This window comes from Hydractinia symbiolongicarpus, chromosome 13 (genome assembly GCF_029227915.1).
Source record: "Hydractinia symbiolongicarpus strain clone_291-10 chromosome 13, HSymV2.1, whole genome shotgun sequence".
Classification (NCBI taxonomy): Eukaryota; Metazoa; Cnidaria; class Hydrozoa; order Anthoathecata; family Hydractiniidae; genus Hydractinia; species Hydractinia symbiolongicarpus.
This window is the reverse complement of record NC_079887.1, coordinates 22277581-22298629: the sequence shown is the minus strand read 5'-3', so window position 1 is coordinate 22298629 and position 21049 is coordinate 22277581. Positions and strand designations below refer to the sequence as shown.

At 32.7% G+C, this 21049-nt stretch overlaps 3 protein-coding genes across 3 annotated transcripts in view; 2 read left to right on the top strand and 1 right to left on the bottom strand.

The window, feature by feature from the left end:
* The window catches only part of LOC130623337 (uncharacterized), a 77445-nt gene that overhangs the window by 13885 nt on the left and 42511 nt on the right, over positions 1-21049 (top strand). The window lies entirely within an intron of this gene.
* Positions 63-18919, top strand: LOC130623320 (eukaryotic translation initiation factor 3 subunit C-like). The gene is made up of 22 exons (XM_057438790.1): positions 63-291; positions 3378-3443; positions 3523-3599; positions 4013-4125; positions 4218-4268; positions 4473-4547; positions 4893-4953; positions 7097-7140; positions 8084-8214; positions 8292-8663; positions 8737-8824; positions 11375-11493; positions 14217-14763; positions 14909-15100; positions 15253-15340; positions 15592-15675; positions 15753-15900; positions 16575-16640; positions 17037-17124; positions 17261-17353; positions 18548-18662; positions 18838-18919. Exons 1-22 carry the CDS (start codon positions 197-199, stop codon positions 18882-18884), a joined length of 2760 nt encoding a protein of 919 aa, XP_057294773.1. The 5' UTR covers positions 63-196; the 3' UTR covers positions 18885-18919.
* On the bottom strand, positions 19835-21026 carry LOC130623333 (solute carrier family 35 member G1-like). The gene has a single exon (XM_057438803.1). It carries the CDS (start codon positions 21021-21023, stop codon positions 19974-19976), a length of 1050 nt encoding a protein of 349 aa, XP_057294786.1. The 5' UTR covers positions 21024-21026; the 3' UTR covers positions 19835-19973.

Below are 21049 nucleotides of genomic sequence, written 5' to 3'. Positions count from 1 at the left end.
TGAATGTCCTTACTTGAAGAGCACAGAACCATTATAAAATTTTGGATGACGTCATAATTAACACGGTTTTATAGTATGATTGCCAACCAGAATCACTTGGCTGCCATCTTACTTTTCAGAAGTCGACGAAACGTGACACATGTTCCTCCTGGAACGGCTCATTTTATTTGTTATTTTGTCCTAAAGTAAAGGGAAAATGTCCCGTTTTTTCAGAGTAAACAGCTCTGAAAGCGAGTCAGAGGAAAGCGATGATGAAGTACTTGTGAGACCAAGAACAACGGCACCAACCAGGTAGCTGAACAAGTTTTATTTATTGCTGCGCTAGACTAGTGGGTAGATTAGCTAGCTACTTTTTATCAGCAGTTAACTATGCTACATTTCAGCGACGATAGTAATAGTAGTGGCTGTGAGGGGACAACAAGCAAGTTATTCCGACCCTTGATGCCAAAATTTGCGAGTAGCTCTAACACAAAATACTTCGGGATGTCGGCCTTAAAAGTAAGGTGGAAAATAGATAGATGTGCATATTTTACATGGCTAGCCTCATTAATATTGAGGGATATACCCTGTCTATTATTACCAGGAGGGGCCATGGCTTAGATGGAGATTCCTAGAGTATTTAATGCTCATTACGCAGACCCAATTAGGGCCTACGCTCTACTAGACAACTCCTGGCAACATCCAACAAATAAAGCTCTGTCAGTACAATACTGAATAATACAGAATATACAGAGACAATAAACCTTGTCACGGTTGAGTAAAAATAACATACCCTTATTTTATCCAACCCAAGTTATCTGTAAAACTAGTTTCACTGTACTAATCATCCTAAAACCTTCAATATTAAAACTGAAAACAACCTTTTTTTACCAAAAATACCCACTGCTGTGAGCTGGCAAACTGTTTGTTGTATTTTCTTCAGCTTCTGCGCAGTAGCCTCAACGCAGATTTTTCTCATAGCCGCGCAACATTTTCTTTATTCAGACATATCTCCAATGTTGATTGTAAAACACACGTTGATACAGTACTGGAATCAGGACACCTAACATCGATTCATGATGCTGTCGCGATAGTAAAATTTTTTAGCATCATGAAGGTCGCGATCCATCGTGGGGTCGACTTTCACGATGCATCGTGACTTTCGCGATCCATATCGCGACCGTCATCATACATCTTTAAACATTATAAAAATAGCGCAATTAAATATGAATAATTGTTTCTTTTTTTTTTAAATCAAAAATATTTTCGTTGTTGTAAGCTTTTTTCTTGTTTAAGATTAAGAATGTCGTAACACCCTCCTTCGTTATGATTAATATATGTTTAAAATTACGCTGCTTGCTAAAATCTTAAATTTCTTAGTTGATATCATTTAGGAAAAATAATTAATATCATTAAATCTTTTTCAATGATATTAGAAAAATAATTAAAACAATGTAAAATAAACATGTCGTAACACCCTCCTCCGTTATGAAATAAATAATTTTAATGTCGCAAAAGACTCTAAATATTGTCAACTAAGCTATAGTCTGTGAAACTTTTTTGCACTTAAATATTAGTTTTCTTATAAGACTGCGCAAAAAACTAAAATAAATTTTGTGTTTTATTATTTTAAATGGAAAAATAATAACTTGCTGTATAAATTTCGAAACAGCCTAAGTATAATCTGCTGTATATCTTTCAAAACAACACAGGTATATTCTGTATAACTTTCCAAACAGCACAAGAATAATTCTTGCTGTACAGCTTTGTAAACAACACTAGAAAAATTCTTGCTGCATAACTTTTTTTAAACATACAGGTATGTTTTTATCTCTACACCTTGAGTACTAGTTATGGTCAAACTAATTTTTTTAGTGAGACAAATTATTATTTTTCCTTCACAACTAAAAAATATTGTTGTTATTTTTTTATTATTATTTTTTTGTTGTTGTTCCGACCACACATTCTTATTTTTCCATGAACTTTCATTAAATCGAACATTCGCTAATTTAACATTCGCTAATACAAGAAAAACATACACAGAAAAATATGCTTGTCGTAAACCCTCCTCTGTTGTTGTTTTTTATTTTTTTGTTGTTCCGACCATTTATACATTCTCGACCCACAGACCGTAAACTACTATCTACTTCACGTGTAGAACAAGTAATTAAGTTTGAGTCACCTTATTTCTAAAATCCAATTTCTAATAAAAATACAAGATCCAAAAGAATTTTTAAATGTAAAAAAACAAAAACAAAGACACAAGATTAGCTATACACATCTATTGTTTAATATTTTTAATTTTATTCACAATCCATCGCGACAATCACGATTAATAGTGACGATCGCGATAGCATCGTTATTTTTTTATACATCGCGACTATCACGAAGCTCTTCGTTAACATTTTTTCTGTCACGATGGTCACGATAGGATCGTGGATCGTTCGTGTCGCGCATGATAGGTGCTCACGATGTTAGGTGTCCTGATTCCAGTGCTGCATGTAGTAATACACAAAGTAGTGGTTTTAAAAGGTGATAAGCTTTAAAATACTACTTTGGCAGATCATGTTTATCTGACCACAATATGTATTTGTTTTAATGGACAGCTTATTGGTCAAAGAAGTTGTATATTACGTATCAGACAGTTTTGAGAAGCCATGATATGTAACAAAGTACTAAAATTCAAAGCTATATCAGCAAAGTAAAATGCACTGATGTCCCATTTTAGAACTATTTCAGCAAGATTTGTTTGGAACATGTTCTTAACTCTCAAAAAAATGTGACTATATATTATATTAAAATTTAATTGGAGGTCACCTTGTTGTTCCAGTAGCTTCTATTGTATTCATTTTTGTATAAAGCATGGAGCGGACTGTATTAAATTTCAACCTATTTTTCTGTCCTCAGTTATTGGAGATTTGAGAATATTAACACCTTTTTGCCCAGAGCACTCGTGCAGAAAAGGCTGGCTTGATCAATCTTCCTACTGTCAATACCATTTGTTTTGGTAAAAATTCTATTAGATTTAACACCATTAAATCCTGGAATAAGATACAGACATCAATGACTAAAAAATTTGTTTCCATAGATTACTTTGGTCTGAAAGTGATCTAAAGAAGTATTTTATGCCTCTTATTAATTTGTAACAAATTTTCCCTTTGTTCTCACACGGTTCATTTATCTGGTGATTATATATGTTTGTGCCGTCTTGTGTGTCCTGTACCGTCTATTGTACTCGTCCAAGGGTGGCCTTATCCTCGTCTTAGCTTCTGCTATTAGGTAAGGTCTCCCTTCAAAAATAGTTTGTTTGTTTTTTCTCTTCATATTAAAATTTATTTAATTATTTGAACTGTACAGCTATTTTTGATTAATAAAATTATCTTATCTTATCTTTGTAGAGTGTATCAATTCAGTGATGATGAAGACGATACGAAGAGAGTTGTTCGCAGTGCCAAAGATAAAAGGTTCTGCCTTTGTTAATGTTATTACGAAGTTTTTTTCTCTTCACATTTAAACAAAGTCTTGTGAAATCTTAATTTTTAGGTTTGATATTCTACAGACAACTATAAAATATATGCGAAATAGTATGAAGATTAATGATATTGCCAAAATACAAACAGGTTATCCTTTACGCATTTTATAGTTCTAGATTGACAGAACATGTTTTAAGCTATTTAATATTCAAGTTCTTACTGTGTAAATTTATGCTTTTTGTTCGAGTGTGAGTTTTGTAGATACATTCTTACTTGTCCTTGAAGTAACCATTTGCCCGCGACACAGTATTTCTCGTTTTTACATGAAATGAAAACATCTTTACAACTGCAATGCTTGGCCGTTCATTTCTCCAGTGGTTTTAAAAATCGGTGTAAAAGATTTAATATTGATTGTTACATAAGCAAAAACTTGTCATTATTAGACAATGCAATTCATGCATGCATAGGAAATTCAAATTTATAGATCTTAAATAACTAAGAATACAACTTTAAATTATATATATAACCTAAATAACGTAGTTTTTATTTCTTGTCTACAGAATACGAAAACTTAACAAAGGAATATGATAAATCAAAAAATGTTGTTGAGAGGGAAGGTATTCCAAACTTTTATGTGAAATGTTTGGCTGATTTGGAAGATTATTTACAGCAGGTATATGTTTACCCTTCATGAAAGTTATAAAAAAAGAAGTGATTGATCATTGTAACAAATTTAGATTCAAGCTAATATGAATTTCTTTCTAGCAATGGGAAGATACGGAAGGCAGGAAGAAACTTCATAAACTTAATGCCAAGGTATCTCAATTGTGTTTTTTTTAAGTTTCATATATATTTAACATCTAGGAGAAAATTCATGACTCAGATGGTGAATGTTAAGTTCCTTTCCTGTCAACCAAGGAAAATGTTTATTGTGGTTTGTAGTTTTTAGTTATTTACAATATTTTAATTATGAGCTTATTTTTGTTTAAGAAAATAATGTTATTTCCTATTTTTTTTTAGGCATTGGCAAGTCTTCGACAAAAACTGAAAAAATATAATCGCAATTTTGAAGCAAAAATAGAAGAGTATAGAGCAGTTAGTATTTTGTTATTTTTATTGTATTAACTTGTATATGTAATAATTTTGTGGCACAAGTTGGTAGCGTGTGGACAAATCTCTGGCAATTAGGGCTTAAAATCTGACCCAGTCTTGGAAGAGTCTTTTTAGACTATAATCGATTATGTTACGTTAGTCTGCCAAATAAACTTACTTGAATTTAATTTTACTATTAATAATGCTTTGAAAATTCCCCCTTTTTTTATTTTTAATCCAATATGCATTAAAATCTGTTAAATAGAATGCAGAAAATTAAGAAAACTATGTTTCACAAATTTTAAATTCACTATTTTTTTTATTTAACTATTTAAAAAACTTTTTCAGGATCCTGACAAATTTGAAGAAGATGAAGTAGAGGAAGAAGAAGCTGATAAAACTGTCTCAGGTTTGTGTAAACGTTTCTGCTGTCATTTTTAAAAGCATGTCAATACATTCCAAACCATTTTGTAGAATTGTGACTTAATGGTCTATAGATGTGCAATATTAAGATGAGGTTAATTAGCAGATTGGTTTCTGTTGTAATCATATCTGTCAGTCACCTGTTAAACAATTTCCTGTAAACATTAAAGTCGATAATTTATGCAAAAATTGTCCTGCAATCAGACCAAACATTTTCTCCATTGACAGCTTGAATAACAGAAGTAACCAGGCCTAAGTTATTGTGTACCTTGTACCCTAAACGGGAAGTTAATGCAAAAATTTTATTTTTGATATATGATCCAGCTGGTCCATAAAATCACAAAAAAGTATAACTTAAATGTCGCGTATATGCGAAAAGCATATACTGGAACAAGCCGCAGCTGTCGTCTTTATTGTTTCTTTGAAGCATACATACTTTGGATATATATTTAGTACCAAATGAGTACCAAAAAACTTGAAACGAGAGCTCGTGTAATTATCACAACAAAACAACTGTATTTATGTGTTGTATTTAAGCGCACTGTTGAGCCCACATTCAAAATTAAAGCATGTGGAGACTTGATAGTTCCTGGGGCAAAGCCCAGAGGAAGACCAAGAAAGACTTGGCAGGAGGTTATAAGGACAGACTTGTTACAAAGGAAGTTGAGTTTAGATCTAACACAGTCTAGATCAGATTGGAAGAGGGTCATTAATATTACCCGTCCAACCCATGCTAGCATGGAAAACGGACGTTAAGCCGAGAATGATGAAGATGATGATGATGTGGAGTACGAATAAAGAAAATATTTAATAATGGGCTGTTCGTTACTATCTTGGGTACATGTGGAAAAGGGAAGATCACACGCAAAAAAAATATTGCAAAGAGAAAAAGTCTGCATGCACAACACATAAAAAATCAACTAACTCACTTTATATATACAATATTTTTTTAACAGAAATTAGGATAACAACTTAGAACAAACAAGATAGAATGGAAAAGAGATTTTCTGCACATATTTATGTCATGAATGCTCAGTTTTTTTTACTGTCGTTGAAGCATGAAACGAAACTTAAATTTTTGAAGTTGTTGACTTTTGTTCTATTAAATATCAAAAAATAACTTTTGGGTTAACACCTTCTAAGCATAGCACAACATTTTTAGCTACTTGTCCATCTTGTGACTTGCAGTAAACAATTGTTTTGCAAAATTAAAATGAGGTTAATTAGCAGATTGGTTTTTTTGTGTAACCACTTCTGTCAGTCACCTGTTAAACATATTTTTATGGTTAATGTTAATGTTGGTTATATAAATGTGATAAAATCCATGTTAATTTTTTTTTTAAATTTTCTAATGTTTAGGGAAGATGATTATTAAATTGCATTAAAGTGTATTTTAAATATAGCACAACATTTTTAGCTACTTGTCTATCTTGTGACTTGCACTAAACAATTGTTTTGCAAGATTGAAATGAGGTTAATTAGCAGATTGGTTTTTTGTGTAACCACGTCTGTCAGTCACCTGTTAAACATATTTTTATGGTTTATGTTAATGTTGGTTATATAAATGTGATAAAATCCATGTTAATTTTTTTTTAAAATTTTCTAATGTTTAGGGAAGATGATCATTAAATTGCATTAAAGTGTATTTTAAATATAGCACAACATTTTTAGCTACTTGTCTATCTTGTGACTTGCACTAAACAATTGTTTTGCAAGATTGAAATGAGGTTAATTAGCAGATAGGTTTTTTTGTGTAACCACGTCTGTCAGTCACCTGTTAAACATATTTTTATGGTTAATGTTAATGTTGGTTATATAAAAATGTGATAAAATCCATGTTAATTTTTTTTTTAATTTTTCTAATGCTTAGGGAAGATGATTATTAATTTGCATTAAAGTGTATTTTAAATATAGCACAACATTTTTAGCTACTTGTCTATCTTGTGACTTGCAGTAAACTTTTGTTTTGCAAGATTAAAATGAGGTTAATTAGCAGATTGGTTTTTTTGTGTAACCACGTCTGTCAGTCACCTGGTAAACATAATTATCTTCTCTTAGGATTATTCTTTTTTGTCTTCATTTTACAAAGCTGTTCAATTCACGAAGTAATTTTTTTCTGTTTTTTATAGACAATGAAGAAGAGAGAACCTCAAAAGCAACAGTTTCAAAACCGGTAAATAATTGCTTGTCTGATATGTAAACATTTGTTAATAAATGAAACTAATTATTGTGTTGGTGGTGGCAGATAAAGAATTAGGGGTCATCTACAAAATTACTAGCAATTCGTATTAAAAAAATTTGTATATGCTATACGAATTTTTTTTTTGCCATACATTATTTAAATTCGTATGAACAGTAAAACAAAAATTTTTGATTTTTAATTAGATGAGTGTTTTATCATTAAATGCGTATGGGTTTTTTTAAAAATAATCGTACAAATCTTATATAAATACAGCACATTCCAGATGTAAGCGTACGTAACTTTTTTATATCGCCTTTTAAAAACCTAAGAACGAAGAACGGCGATAAAAAAGCTTCGTTAGATCATGTTTTAAAAATTTAAAAACAAAAAATGGTGATAGAAATGCTTTGTTAGATCGTGTTTAAAAGTTTAAGAACGAAAAGCGGCGATAGAAATACTTTTTTAGATCGTATTTTTAATGTTTAAGAACGAAAAGCGGTGAGATATATTATTTAATATCACATTGAAAGTTTAATCATTTTGTTTATAAGTACCAATCCTTCAAAATTCGCACGAACAGCGTTTAGAGATGGTTGTTTGTAAGTTCTAATCATTTGAACTATTAAGAACGGCGTTTAGAAATTGTTAATGTTTATTTCAAGGCTAGTTGTATAGCGAAAAGTTAGATTTCTATGAAGAAATTATATTGAAAATTAAATTCGTATGGCCATTCGTTTAAAAATTTGTATTGCAATTCGTATTGGAAAATATTTCGTATAAAATACATATACAAATTATAAGCAATTAAATTTGTATATATTTGTATAAATTGTCGTACGAAATTTGTAGATGACCCCCTTAATAAAACTGTTATTTTATTGTTATTATCGAAAAAAATTCTCTGCTCTGATAAACTTCCAGCATTTCCATTTAGATCAATCAAGATGATGATGATAGCGATGATTTCTTTGGTACAGACTCTGATGAAGATTCGTCAAGTGACGATGAACTTACAGAAGGTGGTAGAAGACAATATGAAGCTTGGATGTTCTTGAAATCCACAACGTAAGAACTGACGTTTACGCTTAAATGTTTTTTTAAAAAAATTGACATTCTCACCAGCCTTTCCTTTCTGTTATTAGCATGAAAGAAGATAAAACTGGGACAAAGCGTGCGAAGAAAGACAGATCTGATAAAACTGAAAAGAAGGCAAAAGAAGAGGGCTGGACACAAGTCTTAAAACAGAGCGATAAAATGAAAGTGCTTTTTCCTAAAGATACAGAAATTAATCATCAAGCTGTAATGAAAAAATTTCATGAAATTCTTGCTGTGCGTGGCAAAAAAGGAACTGACAGAAGCGAACAAGTGGATTACTTTGTTGAATTGAAGTCTATTTCAGAAAAGCATAACTTAGGACCGGCAATGTCTCTAAAACTTCTTTTTAATATTGCTTCTGCCATTATGGATTCTTCAGCTGGAACCGATGTAGCACTAAAACCTGACATGTGGAATCGGTCAGCTTTTTTTACTTTTGTTTTTTAACCTACAATAAAATGCTAATTCTAAATCCAATTTTTTTTTTTTAAGATTACTTGATGTTACCAAAGAAATTTATGACACTATCATCAACAATTCAGATATATTATTTCAGCAAGCAGTGGAGGAGAACGTAGAGGTAATACTATATTATTATTTCATTTTTTTTACCTTCTATTTGGCCTTGCTTTGAATTTTTCCCAAAAATGCATATTTGTAGACCCTTCTGACACAATCAGTTGTCGTGAAGGGGGGATTATGTTATGCTATAAAAACAATTTGAGGGATGTTGCTTGATACTGTTAGTAACAATCAATCTCTTGCTTAAATGATATTTGTTGTTATCCTTAATTTTTTCCCCTTGTTGCTAATACATGCTTCTGAAATGTATTTTGTTTGATGTTATCTTTACACCAATTTCGTTTATATTCTTCTCTTTCAGAGTAGCAAAGTTTAGAATTTAATTTAATTTACATTTTAATTTTGTCCAAAATAGCAAATGTCCACATCAGGAAACATTTAAAATAGTAGATGTGCATACTACATACTTTTTCGAAGCCTTCTATGATTTTCTGTCTTTCCCAAGGCCATAGCAATAATTTGATTTTCGATTTGGTGACAGATGAGCAATATTAAAATAATGAACCAGTCTTTTAAGTGGGCAGAAAGTATTTCATGGCGGTAATTTTTTTAATAAAAACTGATCTGGGCTTTTTAAAACCTAATATTAGCTAGTATATCTGATCAGAGTTCTAGGATTTTATTTAGAAGGGACTATTATTTTATGCTACTCAGCATTTATCATTTTCTTGTTGGTAATATTCCGCTACCTTAGTTCTAAAAGGGCTAAAGTTCTGAGTGCCTTAATTCTAAAAGGGACTAAGTCCTGAGAGCCTTAATTCTAAAGGGGCCTAAGTCCATTTTCTTGATTTTGAGAAAACTGCAATTAAAGTTTTTACTTGATTCTGAAGTCATCTACATAATTATACACCAGTTCTGTCTGTCTGTCTGTCACTTTTGCAAAGTGGATAGAATTTCTTTAATAAAGTCTCTAAAACATCGCCTGTAAATGTTTTCTGTAAATTACCAAACTTTGACAGACGCCAAAGGAAAGTGTATTAGGATTAGTGAAGCCATTGCATTGCACTTTTAAATTTAAGGCTAAATAACTTGGAAACGGGTGGAAATAACTGACGTCATCTCCTGCTACTGGGACTACCTGGGACCAATTTGGGTAAGTTTTCCAAACCCGGTTCACCGAACCCGTTTCGAAACGGACGGGTTAATGACGTCATCAAAAAACCTTTAAACCCTAATATCTCTGCATCCGTTTGTCAAAAGTACACAATCCTATACATTTTCTTGATCCTATACATTTTTTGATCAGCGTTTTCAGATCCATACAATGAAGGCAACAGGCATACAAAGTTCTGAAAATTCTTTTTTTTGTGTTCTGACTGGTCTCTGCTGACGTCAGCAAAATTTAAATGACGGTTGTTTTTCTCTGTTATCCTGCCTAAGTGGATTTTTCTACGGGCTTAATAGACTAGTTTTTAATATTTAGGTATGGAAGTAAAACTTTTCTGAAATCCATGATTATGATTTTGTTTCTTGGATCAAAAGCTGTTATTGGCAAAATAAATAAATCATGTGCTACCAAGTAAAAACAACAAAAAGGACTTAAGCCTCTTTAATGCTTACTAATTTAAACTATAAGGACTTAACCACGTATGAAAATACACTATGCAGATTTTGTTGCTTTTCTTTATCACCATTGGATCATTAATACACTATATTCAATTTTTTCATCTACTCACAACCAACCATAATGCTGGGCTGTTAAAAAATAAATGGACTTAGGTCCTTTTGTTTTTATTTAAATTAAGTTTAATATGGACTTAAGCCCTTTCCCATTGACTTGGGCCTTTTTAAAACTGAAGCATTTCATCCAGATGGACTTAGGCCCATATGTATTAAACCTTAAAGGACTTAGGCCTTTTTAAAATTAAATATGTTTTTTATCAAAGGTTTGTTATCAATTTTTAAGACTTTCTAACCTCAAAACCCATACATCAGACACATCAAAAGAAAGCCAGCGATCCAGAGATTCAGAAGAATCAAAATTCTCAATTTTAATAAAAATGGACTTTAGAATTTGGGGGACCTGGACTTAGGCCCCTTTAGAACTAAGGTAGCGATTTGTAAAATATCTGGGCCTTAGTTGCAGCTTTTTGAACAAACAGAACACCGGGCATATGGCCAGTGTTGAAAGGTTTGTAATGTTTATTTATTATCCAAGCACAAACAGAATGGAAAGTATAAAAAAAATTCAATAGTTTGACAGGGTTATCAGAAAGTTCAAAACAAATTTAGTTGAAGTAGAAAAATTGTAAAAAAAAATTTGTCACAGTAAATTTTGTGAAGCACAAGCTGTCACTGAGGGACAAGCTGTTACTAATTAGAAAAGTAACTTTGGTCTAACAAGAACAATTATTTTCATTTAAATTTAAATTTATTTCAGAAGCAAAACTGCTATGTTTTAAAACCAGTAATACTTACATCGGTTACTTAAAACAATTTTGAGAATAATAATTATAGTTCTTTCCATTCATTTAAATTTTATAAATATACTCGTGTTGTAACAAAAACACAATATAAAAACATTTCTCTGTTTTTTTTTATTTTATAGGATACCACAAGACCTTACATATTGCAGGAAGATCCAGTGACTTTGTTAGAAAGGGTAGATTTGGAATTTAGTAAGATCTTACAAAGCACAGATGGTCACTCACCTGAATATATTGAAAAGTAAGTGAAGAAGGAGTTCTGCGTTACAAAAAATATAGTGTTAAGTTTTGATTCTATGATGCGAGACGTAGGGTGCATTCCATTTAACACAAAAATTCCGAAAAATATCACAACGAGCTAAATCGGCTTACCTCAAAGTACATACATTTTTACAAAACGGAATGAGCTATATATGCAAGATTCTCAAATTTTCCATGAAATGCAATGCGAGGGTTTCATAAATTATCTTGTTTTTACATGTTCCGTAATTTATTCAAATACATGGGAAACACGACATAATCAAAACAAATATGGCAATTGCGCAACGGCAACGAATGATGGTTGCATCAGTTATGGCAGAAAGTTCTTCCATATGATGATTTTTTCTCTTCTGTACGTGAAGGTGAAGTAAAACAAGTGAAATATTTTAAAAATGCTTTGCAAAAGTGATTATTGAACTTGTGCATTTTGTAGTAAATGTTTTTAGATAACAACCAAGTGTATTCGAAATGCATTTTCGCGCGACCTATGAATCAGTGAAAAAACTTACGGAGTTGTTCTTCACTGCTTCTCTTTTTTTTTCAGAAAAAAAATCTCCTAAAGTAACAAATATCTAAATAAGCGACAAATTTAACTAAACAACGTCATCAATATTTGGAATTATTAGACAGGTTTGAGCTACCATTAAAAGAATTATTTGTTTGTTTGTTGGCCAACTCCCAAGGAGTTGTCAGAAATCAGTGGTGGTTTCCTTATAATCTGTGAGTTATAAGGAGTTGTTAGTCCTATTGACGTGTAAGGTCATATACATAAAAAAGCACCCGTATGAACACCATAAAACCACATGTCCCCTAACAAAAATATTAGAAACTTTACAGAAAAACAGCAAAGGTACAACTATGTTCGATTTGCCAGTAGATATATATAGATATAAGTCTTGCAAAATCCTAAATAAAAATGCATATTTGTAGACCCTTCTGACACAATCAGTTGTCATGAAGGGGGGATTATGTTATGCTATAAAAACAATTTGAGGGATGTTGCTTGATACTGTTGGTAACAATCAATCTCTTGCTTGAATGACATTATTGTTATTCTTCCCATATATGGTCAATAAACCAATTTGTGTCTTTTTGTTGTTCGCTTCACGAAAAGAACAGTTAGTGCGAATAAGCAACAAATTTAACCAAACAAAGTCATCAATATTTCACGTTATCAGACGCGTTGTTCAAGGGATCATTGAAAAAATTATTTGTTTGTTTGTTGACCATCTCCTGAGGACTTGTCAGAAATCAGTGGTGGTTTTCTGAGAATGCGTGAGTTGGAAGAAGTTGTTGGTGCTATTAACATAAGATCATATACCTAAAAAAGCATCGTAGAAACACCGTAGAACCACAACGAAACGTACGCTAGTAAAAAAGGTTGTTTTTCTTCATGCTTTAGTCTAGGTTTCCTCAAATGCAATTTGTCAATATTTTTAATGTTGAAGAAATTCCAACATTTGTAATTGCAGTTTGCACTAATGCACAAATTTTCTAATTATCAATAAAGATGAAGTTACAACTTTGTGGTATATGGGATGACAGCTGGAGATCTCAACCATAAAGATGACTTAGCATTGCAAAAAAATTTAATATTTTATAATTACGAATTAAAACTTATTTTAACTATTAACTTAATATCATCTTCCTGTCCCTCTTCTATTTTCTATAATTCTTTTCTGACTTTATTCCTACTGCTTGAGCTGCAGGTTGTGGGCAAAATAACATCGGGCGCTTACCAATGACTTCTTGCATTTCTTCGAAAAATATACAAACTTTGCTTCTACTTCCAGATTTTCTCAAACAGTCAACTCATTTTGTGTACGTTCTGACAAGAACCTGGTACTTTGCACGCCATTGTACAAAGTCAGAAAAGAAAATCTACTCCACGGAGGTATTGAACATTTTTAATCTAGTGGGCCATACCTTTTCATATATTTTCTTTCCTAAATCTCGGGTTTTTAAATTTGTCAATGTCCACTTCGTATAAATCAATTAACGTAAGGGGCATTTCATCGTTCCAAGCATTTTTTCCATCTTCTGTTTCACAGGTTTTAATTTAAATATCAGAAGAATTGATTGTTGATAAAATATTTTTTTAGCTGCGTCAGTTGTTAATTACTTATTTTAAAAACCTTTGAGTTGTTAATTTAATTAAGTGACTATTTCACTCAAGTACTAATTTAACTTGAAAACATAGTTAAATAAATAGATTCAGCAGAATTTTGAGTAAAATTATTAAATTTAACGACTTATGTGTTAATGGAATGCACCCATAATGTTTGTGATGACATGTTTTAAGCTATTTCTCGAAATGGTAAAAGGGCATCACTTGGTCAGTGCTTTGCAGATTATTCACACTGCAAAAGTTTTCTTTTAGCAGCATTGTAGTCGGAGTAAACAAATGTGCTAACCACAACTATTACAGTGTTGTTCGCATTATAGAACAATCTGTTTTACAATTTGGGAAGGTCAAAAAAATTGAAAATTAGAGAATCTGACATCAGCAAAAATTAGTACTGCTAAAGATTGAGGATCTAACCAAATAACTTAAGATTCAAAGTCTTATTGGCTTTTTTGTGGTTAAGCTTTAGTTTTTTATTTGACCAATTTATACTTGCATTAGCTCAAACCTAAAAATGTTTTTTTCAAATAATCAACTCGAAGAATAATGAACTATAAATTGGATTTTCTTGATGATAGGTTAAAGGATGAAGGCAAGGTTGTTGGTTTGATTGACAAGTATCTTGATTTCAATGAAAAAAATGATGCATCAGCGGAAAATCTGTGCAGAATATATTTGTTACGAATCGAACACACTTACTACAAATTAGACATTAAAGAACTACGTGAAATTCACAAACAAATTAAATCAGGGGAGGAGAAGCGTGCTAATGCAGAGCCAGGAGCTGAAGAAGCAGGTACTGAAAATAAAACAGAGGAAAAGAAGGAGGCAACTTCTGGTGATGGTGAGGCTACTACGGAAGGCGAGGCTACTACAGAAGAGAAAGTTGAGGCTGCCACAGAAGAGAAAGTCATGACTGAAACAAAACAAATCTCTGATGACGCTGCAATGCTTAACAGAATGTGTAAATATATTTATTCAAATGGAGTTGATCGTATTCGAACGAGAGCTATGCTCTGTCATATATTTCATCATGCAAAACACGATCGATGGTATGAAGCTAGAGATTTAATGCTGATCTCACATTTGCAGGAGAATATCCAATATTCTGACGTGTTAACCCAGGTATGTGCAATATTTTCAATAAAATATTTTCTATTATTTTAATATTTATTTCAATAAAATAAGTTTAAATTCACATTCAACATGCATTAATTTTTTAAATGGTAAAAGTATAAGGAATACTCTAAACTGGCTAATAATGTTTTAGATATTATATAATCGAACTATGGTTCAACTTGGTTTGTGCGCGTTCCGACATGGTATGATAAGGGATGCTCATACAGCTCTACAAGACATCCAAGCAACAGGTCGTGCTAAAGAGCTGTTGGCGCAAGGGTTGATGAACTTGAAGAATGTAGAACGTTCTCCTGAACAAGAAAAAATAGATAAGCGAAGAATGGTAATTTTCTTTTTTCTATTAACAAAAATAGAAATACATTCTTATAGAGGAACATATCCCATAGCTTTTTTCTTTGTCTTTAAGTATACCACTTTTGTCTTCAGAGACTAATTCAAAAGAACCCTTATCCTTTTCATTTATTATATTTTTAGCTTCCATTTCACATGCACATCAACCTAGAGTTGCTTGAGTGCGTTTATTTAACTTCTGCAATGTTGTTGGAAGTACCTTATATGGCAGGTGAGTAAATAATATCGTATACTGATCTTTTTCTTTTATCATAAGGTTTATAGGAAACTTGAAAATGCATCTTGTCAAATAGGAATTAATCATAGACTGTATGTACAACGAGCTGAATTGCAACAGACAAGATCTCACTAGACATTCTTATATAAAACTCTTTAGCTGCATTTTTTGAAAATAATTTTTCAAAAAAATGATCGTATATATATGTTTGGCTAAGTAACAATTTCCATGCATGTTATCTTTAGCTCACGAGTATGATTACAACCGCAGAATCATCAGCAAAAGTTTTCGATATCAACTTCGTTTGAGTGCAAAACAAGCACTCGTTGGTAGGTTTCCAAACTATATCAATATGTAAACGATCAATTTCAATTATTGCCATTCACTTTGTTGTTTTGTATTAAAGGTCTACCGGAAAGCATGAGAGATCATGTTGTTGCTGCTTCGAAAGCCATGATGAAGGGCGATTGGAAGAAATGCAAGGAAAACATCCTTGCTGTGTCTTGTTGGGAATTGTTCCCTAATGCAGAAGGAGTAAAAGCTATGTTAACTAGGTAATATTTGTTTTTTTTCACAGTTGGAGTTCAAATAAAACGTCGCCCTTTCCCCATTTGAACGTCAGTGACTTGATCGTAGATATTAATGTCGCATTTGCACAAATGGAAGATGAACTGCTCTTGTTAGGAGTTATTCAAAACTATTTCGTGTTTTGAATATGAAAGCAATTGGAACATTTTTTTAAAAAAAGTCTATTGAAAAGTCAATCGAGGTGGCAAGTGTTTCGAAATACGTTTCATATTTATAAATAAGTTGGTTCAATGTAAAGCACAAGCATGTTGTGGCAAGTGAGTTACCGCATCTACACATTAGACAACGCCTTTCAAAACGAATGTTTTTATTAAACCGTAGCTGTACGTGATTTCAAAGGTAAATTTCCCATTTGAACGTCAGTGACTTGATCGTAGATATTAATGTCGCATTTGCACAAATGGAAGATCAACTGCTCTTGTTAGGAGTTATTCAAAACTATTTCGTGTTTTGAATATGAAAGCAATTGGAACACTTACAGGCATTCTAAACCTTTTTTTTCAAACAAAATCTAAATTTGTGTTGCAATTGAAGATATCTCTTGTGTCGCTTCGTTGTACGACGTGGCGGAGAAATGTTTTAGCGAATTTGAATTTGCAAAATCAATTAGTGAAATAATCTTCTTCTTTTTTATTTCTAGAAAAATTCAAGAAGAGAGTTTACGAACATATTTGTTTACGTATAACAAAGTTTATGATTCAATCAGGTATATTTTTATAAATTTATTTATTTTCAATCTTTATTTATTACAACCAAAGTAACTGTGGACAACGAACGGCTCCTACCGAAGTACTGTGACAATTTGAAAGCAGGTAAAATAAATGTTAGCAAATTCTATGAGAGTCAAATACAGAGAATGTTAATTTTACCACTTCCAGCATCCTAATAAATTTTTAACATGGCTTGCAGTATACATTCAACACTTGTTGCAATTTTGGTCTTGGGGACTAAATATATAGTTGAAAATTCAAGGTAGTTAAGTTTCGAATAAGGAGCAAATTTCAGAAAGAGGTTTGAATGTATTGACTTAGGACACCAAGGTTTTGTTTGACATACAAGCTTTCGCTGTTATATATCTGTTCTTCAATATCATGTTTTTTAGTATGCACAACTTAGCTGAGATGTTTGATCTACCTCCTCAAGTTGTTCATAGTACCATCAGTAAGATGATTATCAATGAAGAATTGCAGGTAGGAAAACATTAACAATCTTTTTGGCTAAACGCAACATTAAAATGTGTTTCAATCTTGGATTACTCTCATCTTTTTCTCATGTCTTTCTTTACTATGGCAATTTCACATTAATAACAAATTTGTCCTTTTGCAGGCCTCTTGGGATGAGCCCACTCAAACGCTTGTACTCCATCACGGTGCTGAACCAACTTACTTACAAAGTATTACATTACAGTTGTCTGATAAGGTAAGCAGAACTATGGGAGAGAGTTATAACATTGTGTTTGGTTTACCAGGGTTGTCAACAAAACTGAAAAATCGGAGAGCTTTAAACAGAATTATGGAAAATTAAGGAATTTTAGGACTTGTATCCTAATTTGAAAAATCACTTTTAGAGTTCGTGGGTGCAAAAATTCACAATTTCTATTAACACCCGCGAAATAAAATAACAGATTATATACTCTCCAAATTTTCAAGAGTAGATATGGAAAGCATGATGCAGAATACCGTAATCGCGAAATTGAATAATTAGGAAATATAATAACTTTATTTTTCATAAAATTAGTTGCACCCCACGTAGAAATTCTCCATTTGAACGTCAGTGACTTGATCGTAGATATTAATGTCGCATTTGCACAAATGGAAGATCAAAACTGCTCTTGTTAGGAGTTATTCAAAACTATTTCGTGTTTTGAATATGAAAGCAATTGGAACACTTCTCGGGCTCCCCAAAACATTGATTTGTTAACCTTTTTAGAATTAACCAGCTCCAAAAATGCACGGCTTTTGTTACTTATCTACTGATACCGATATCTACTGATACCGACTGATAGCCTTGTGGTAGAGCGTTCGCTTTCAGTGCGGGAGGTCTTGGGTTCAAACCCCGGCCGAGTCATGCCAGAGACTATAAAAGTGTGAATCTATCCTTTCTGCTTAGCGCTCAGCATGAGAATAGGATTGATATCTTAGGCGGTTGTCTAGTCGAGCGATTGCTGTGCTTCCACGACTTTCGTAGCTCAAATGGGAGCTTTAAATGCGCTAGGACCCCCTTCGCAGGACCCTCGTTGATAGCAGTACCAATAGGAACTGAAGAGGCTATCCTGGGTAAATAATAGTAATAATAATAATAATAATAATAGTGTTGTTTGAATTCTACACAAGACAATCTGATGAATATGCGCAAAGGATCTATGGAGTTCTTACGCACAAATTTTCTTGATAATTTCTGGAATTAACGTTTTCTGCTTCGGTGTTTTTGCAATTCGTTTTGTAGCAATTCTCCATTTGAACGTCAGTGACTTGATCGTAGATATTAATGTCGCATTTGCACAAATGGAAGATCAACTGCGTTTGTTAGGAGTTATTCAAAACTATTTCGTGTTTTGAATATGAAAGCAATTGAAACATAAAGTATTTATCTGTTTTTTTTTTTTTTTTTTAGCTAAATACGTTAGTTGAACATCACGAAAGAATTTTAGATTTCAAGTATGGACCTATTTTTCAACGCGAAAAAACTCAAGGCTATCAAGGGGGAAAGAATCAATCACAAACGAGAAGTGAGTTTTCCATATAATACCAGTAAAAGGCAAAAAATGATGGTGTAAACTTTCGCAAGAGACCATGTTTTTTTTTAAAAATGTCTTCTAAATATTTTTAGAGATTAGTATGCCCATTTTTTTTCTTGAAATATTTCAGTGTATGTGTTGTAAAACACTTTTGTTTTTCTTTTAGATCGTTTCCATGGCGGACGAAGACAAGGAAAGAATATGGAATTGTAAACTTATATATTGTCGAATGAAACCAAATCGTATAACTGTGTGGTGGTTTCTTGTGTGTTGCAGCGCACTACACCTAACTTGAATTTTGAGAGGGGCGAGTGAAATAAAGTATAAAAGATTGAATGTCTAAGTTAGCATACGGAACTCTGCTTCTTTCTACCTATCATGTTTTAGTTCCACTTTGATAGTTTGATATAAGTACCATGCCAAATGACGTTATGGTTGTATTACCATGAAAGCTAAATGTCTAATTTTGTCAGGTAACAAGAAACGCTTGAGCTTTTTGCGCTATAGTATAAAATAAAGTCAAACGGAAACAAGGTGTAACTATCTCAAAATTTATGAACGTTTTCGCGGAAAATAGATGAAATAGTGCGTCCCCCTGGCAGGAGAATTCCAACTCTGATAAATTCAAAATATTTGGAGACCGTTGCATATAAACCAATTGATGGCGATAAAAGCGATCCACAAAAATTTTTTTCATCTTTAGTTTTGGCGTCAGTGGGAACGTCCTCACCGGTGATATAATGGGTCATTTTATGCCTAAAGCCGGAGTTGCACTCTGAGCGTTCAAATGTTTTTAGGAGGCTATTTCTACTATTTTGTTACTGATTCAGAAAGTACTAATGCACCTTTCCTTGGTCCTAATTTCTGTTTCCGCTTGTATCGCGAAAAAAAGGTCAGAGTCTTAGATTTTCATGTGCATTTATCAAAAATCTCGACTTTCTTCAATGTGTTTTTAAACGAAAGACCTAAAATGTTTGTAGTGTAGATGCACAATCAATATTCAAACGAACAGTTAAAAGTAAATCGAATATTCGTCTTTTATAACAACCAACTTAAAGAGAGGGGAGTAGTTTTCGGGAGAATTAAGTTTTGCGATTTAATAAATTGATGCCAAATTTGAAAAAATGCTTAAAATTTCAGGATTTCTATTTAGCCGACTTAAGTTTAGCGAATTTTCACCATTTTGCAAAATTACGCTCTTGCGAAATCGCAATATTAGATCATGTTTTTACAGATTTTTAAAAAACTAGTTTTTGTTTAGTTTTCCTCTTCCAAAAGTTCTTTCTTTAAAATAATAAAATTTTATCTGCTGTGTGATTGATTGAAGGACTGTTGCTTCTTAGCGCAATAATATCTATAACCGCCCATGCATGTTGTGGCAATAACAACCATAGTTGCGCCCATAAGTGTCAATGGCTTTGGTACTACTCCTAGTATGGTGTACTGTAACACAAAAGCATACACACAATCAGCATTACGAACTAGCGCGACTGGACCAGCTTCTTCAAATTGTAAGGATTCAGCGACAAACATAAGGTGCACGAATGATAAAAGTCCAATTAACATTAACAGTATCCAAATATCCCACTGATGGCCGAACACGTACGGTTGTTGACGCACTAAATTAACGCCCGTTGGTAGTAGCATGCCCACTAATCCAGTGTAAAATATGATCAACATGACGTCACCTTGTTTTCCACAAATTTTACTTAAAATATAAAAAATTGATACTAGAACAGAACCTAATAGGGCGTAAAATGCGCCCAGCATGTAGTCAGAATGATTATGTGCATTTGCTACATCGCTTTCTCCAGTGATGCACTCACTTATCTCACGACTGTCTATATCTTCTTCACCAAAAACAAGAGTTGGGCGAGTCATAATAAGCAAGCCAAGAAAACTGAATACACCACAGATTACGTCTACGAATGTTAACTTTTGACTCAAAAACAAAACACTTAGTATGGTTGTAAAAAACGGTGCGGTAAACTGTATGATTGTGACGTCACCGACAGGCATGTGTGCCAGCGCCAAATACATAAATAATATTCCGCCGACACCAGCTAAACCAAGTATAGTTAGCTTAAAACAAGCTGACCTTGATGGGGCAGGATGCACGCGGCCGAGAAACATAACTAAGACCGCTAAAAATGTTGTGAACAAACTTCGCATGTATAAGAGTGTTACAGATGATATATCCACATAACTGTGTTGGTGTATCAATTGCACGAGAACATTCGAAAGGACCACATAAAATCCGCCTAAGGACATAAGAACAAGTCCATACACTCTTCTTCTCGGGAGCTTGGTGGTTGTATTCTCTTCATGTGTGGTGTCGACAATACCACTCATAACAAAAACAACCAAGAGAACAATTT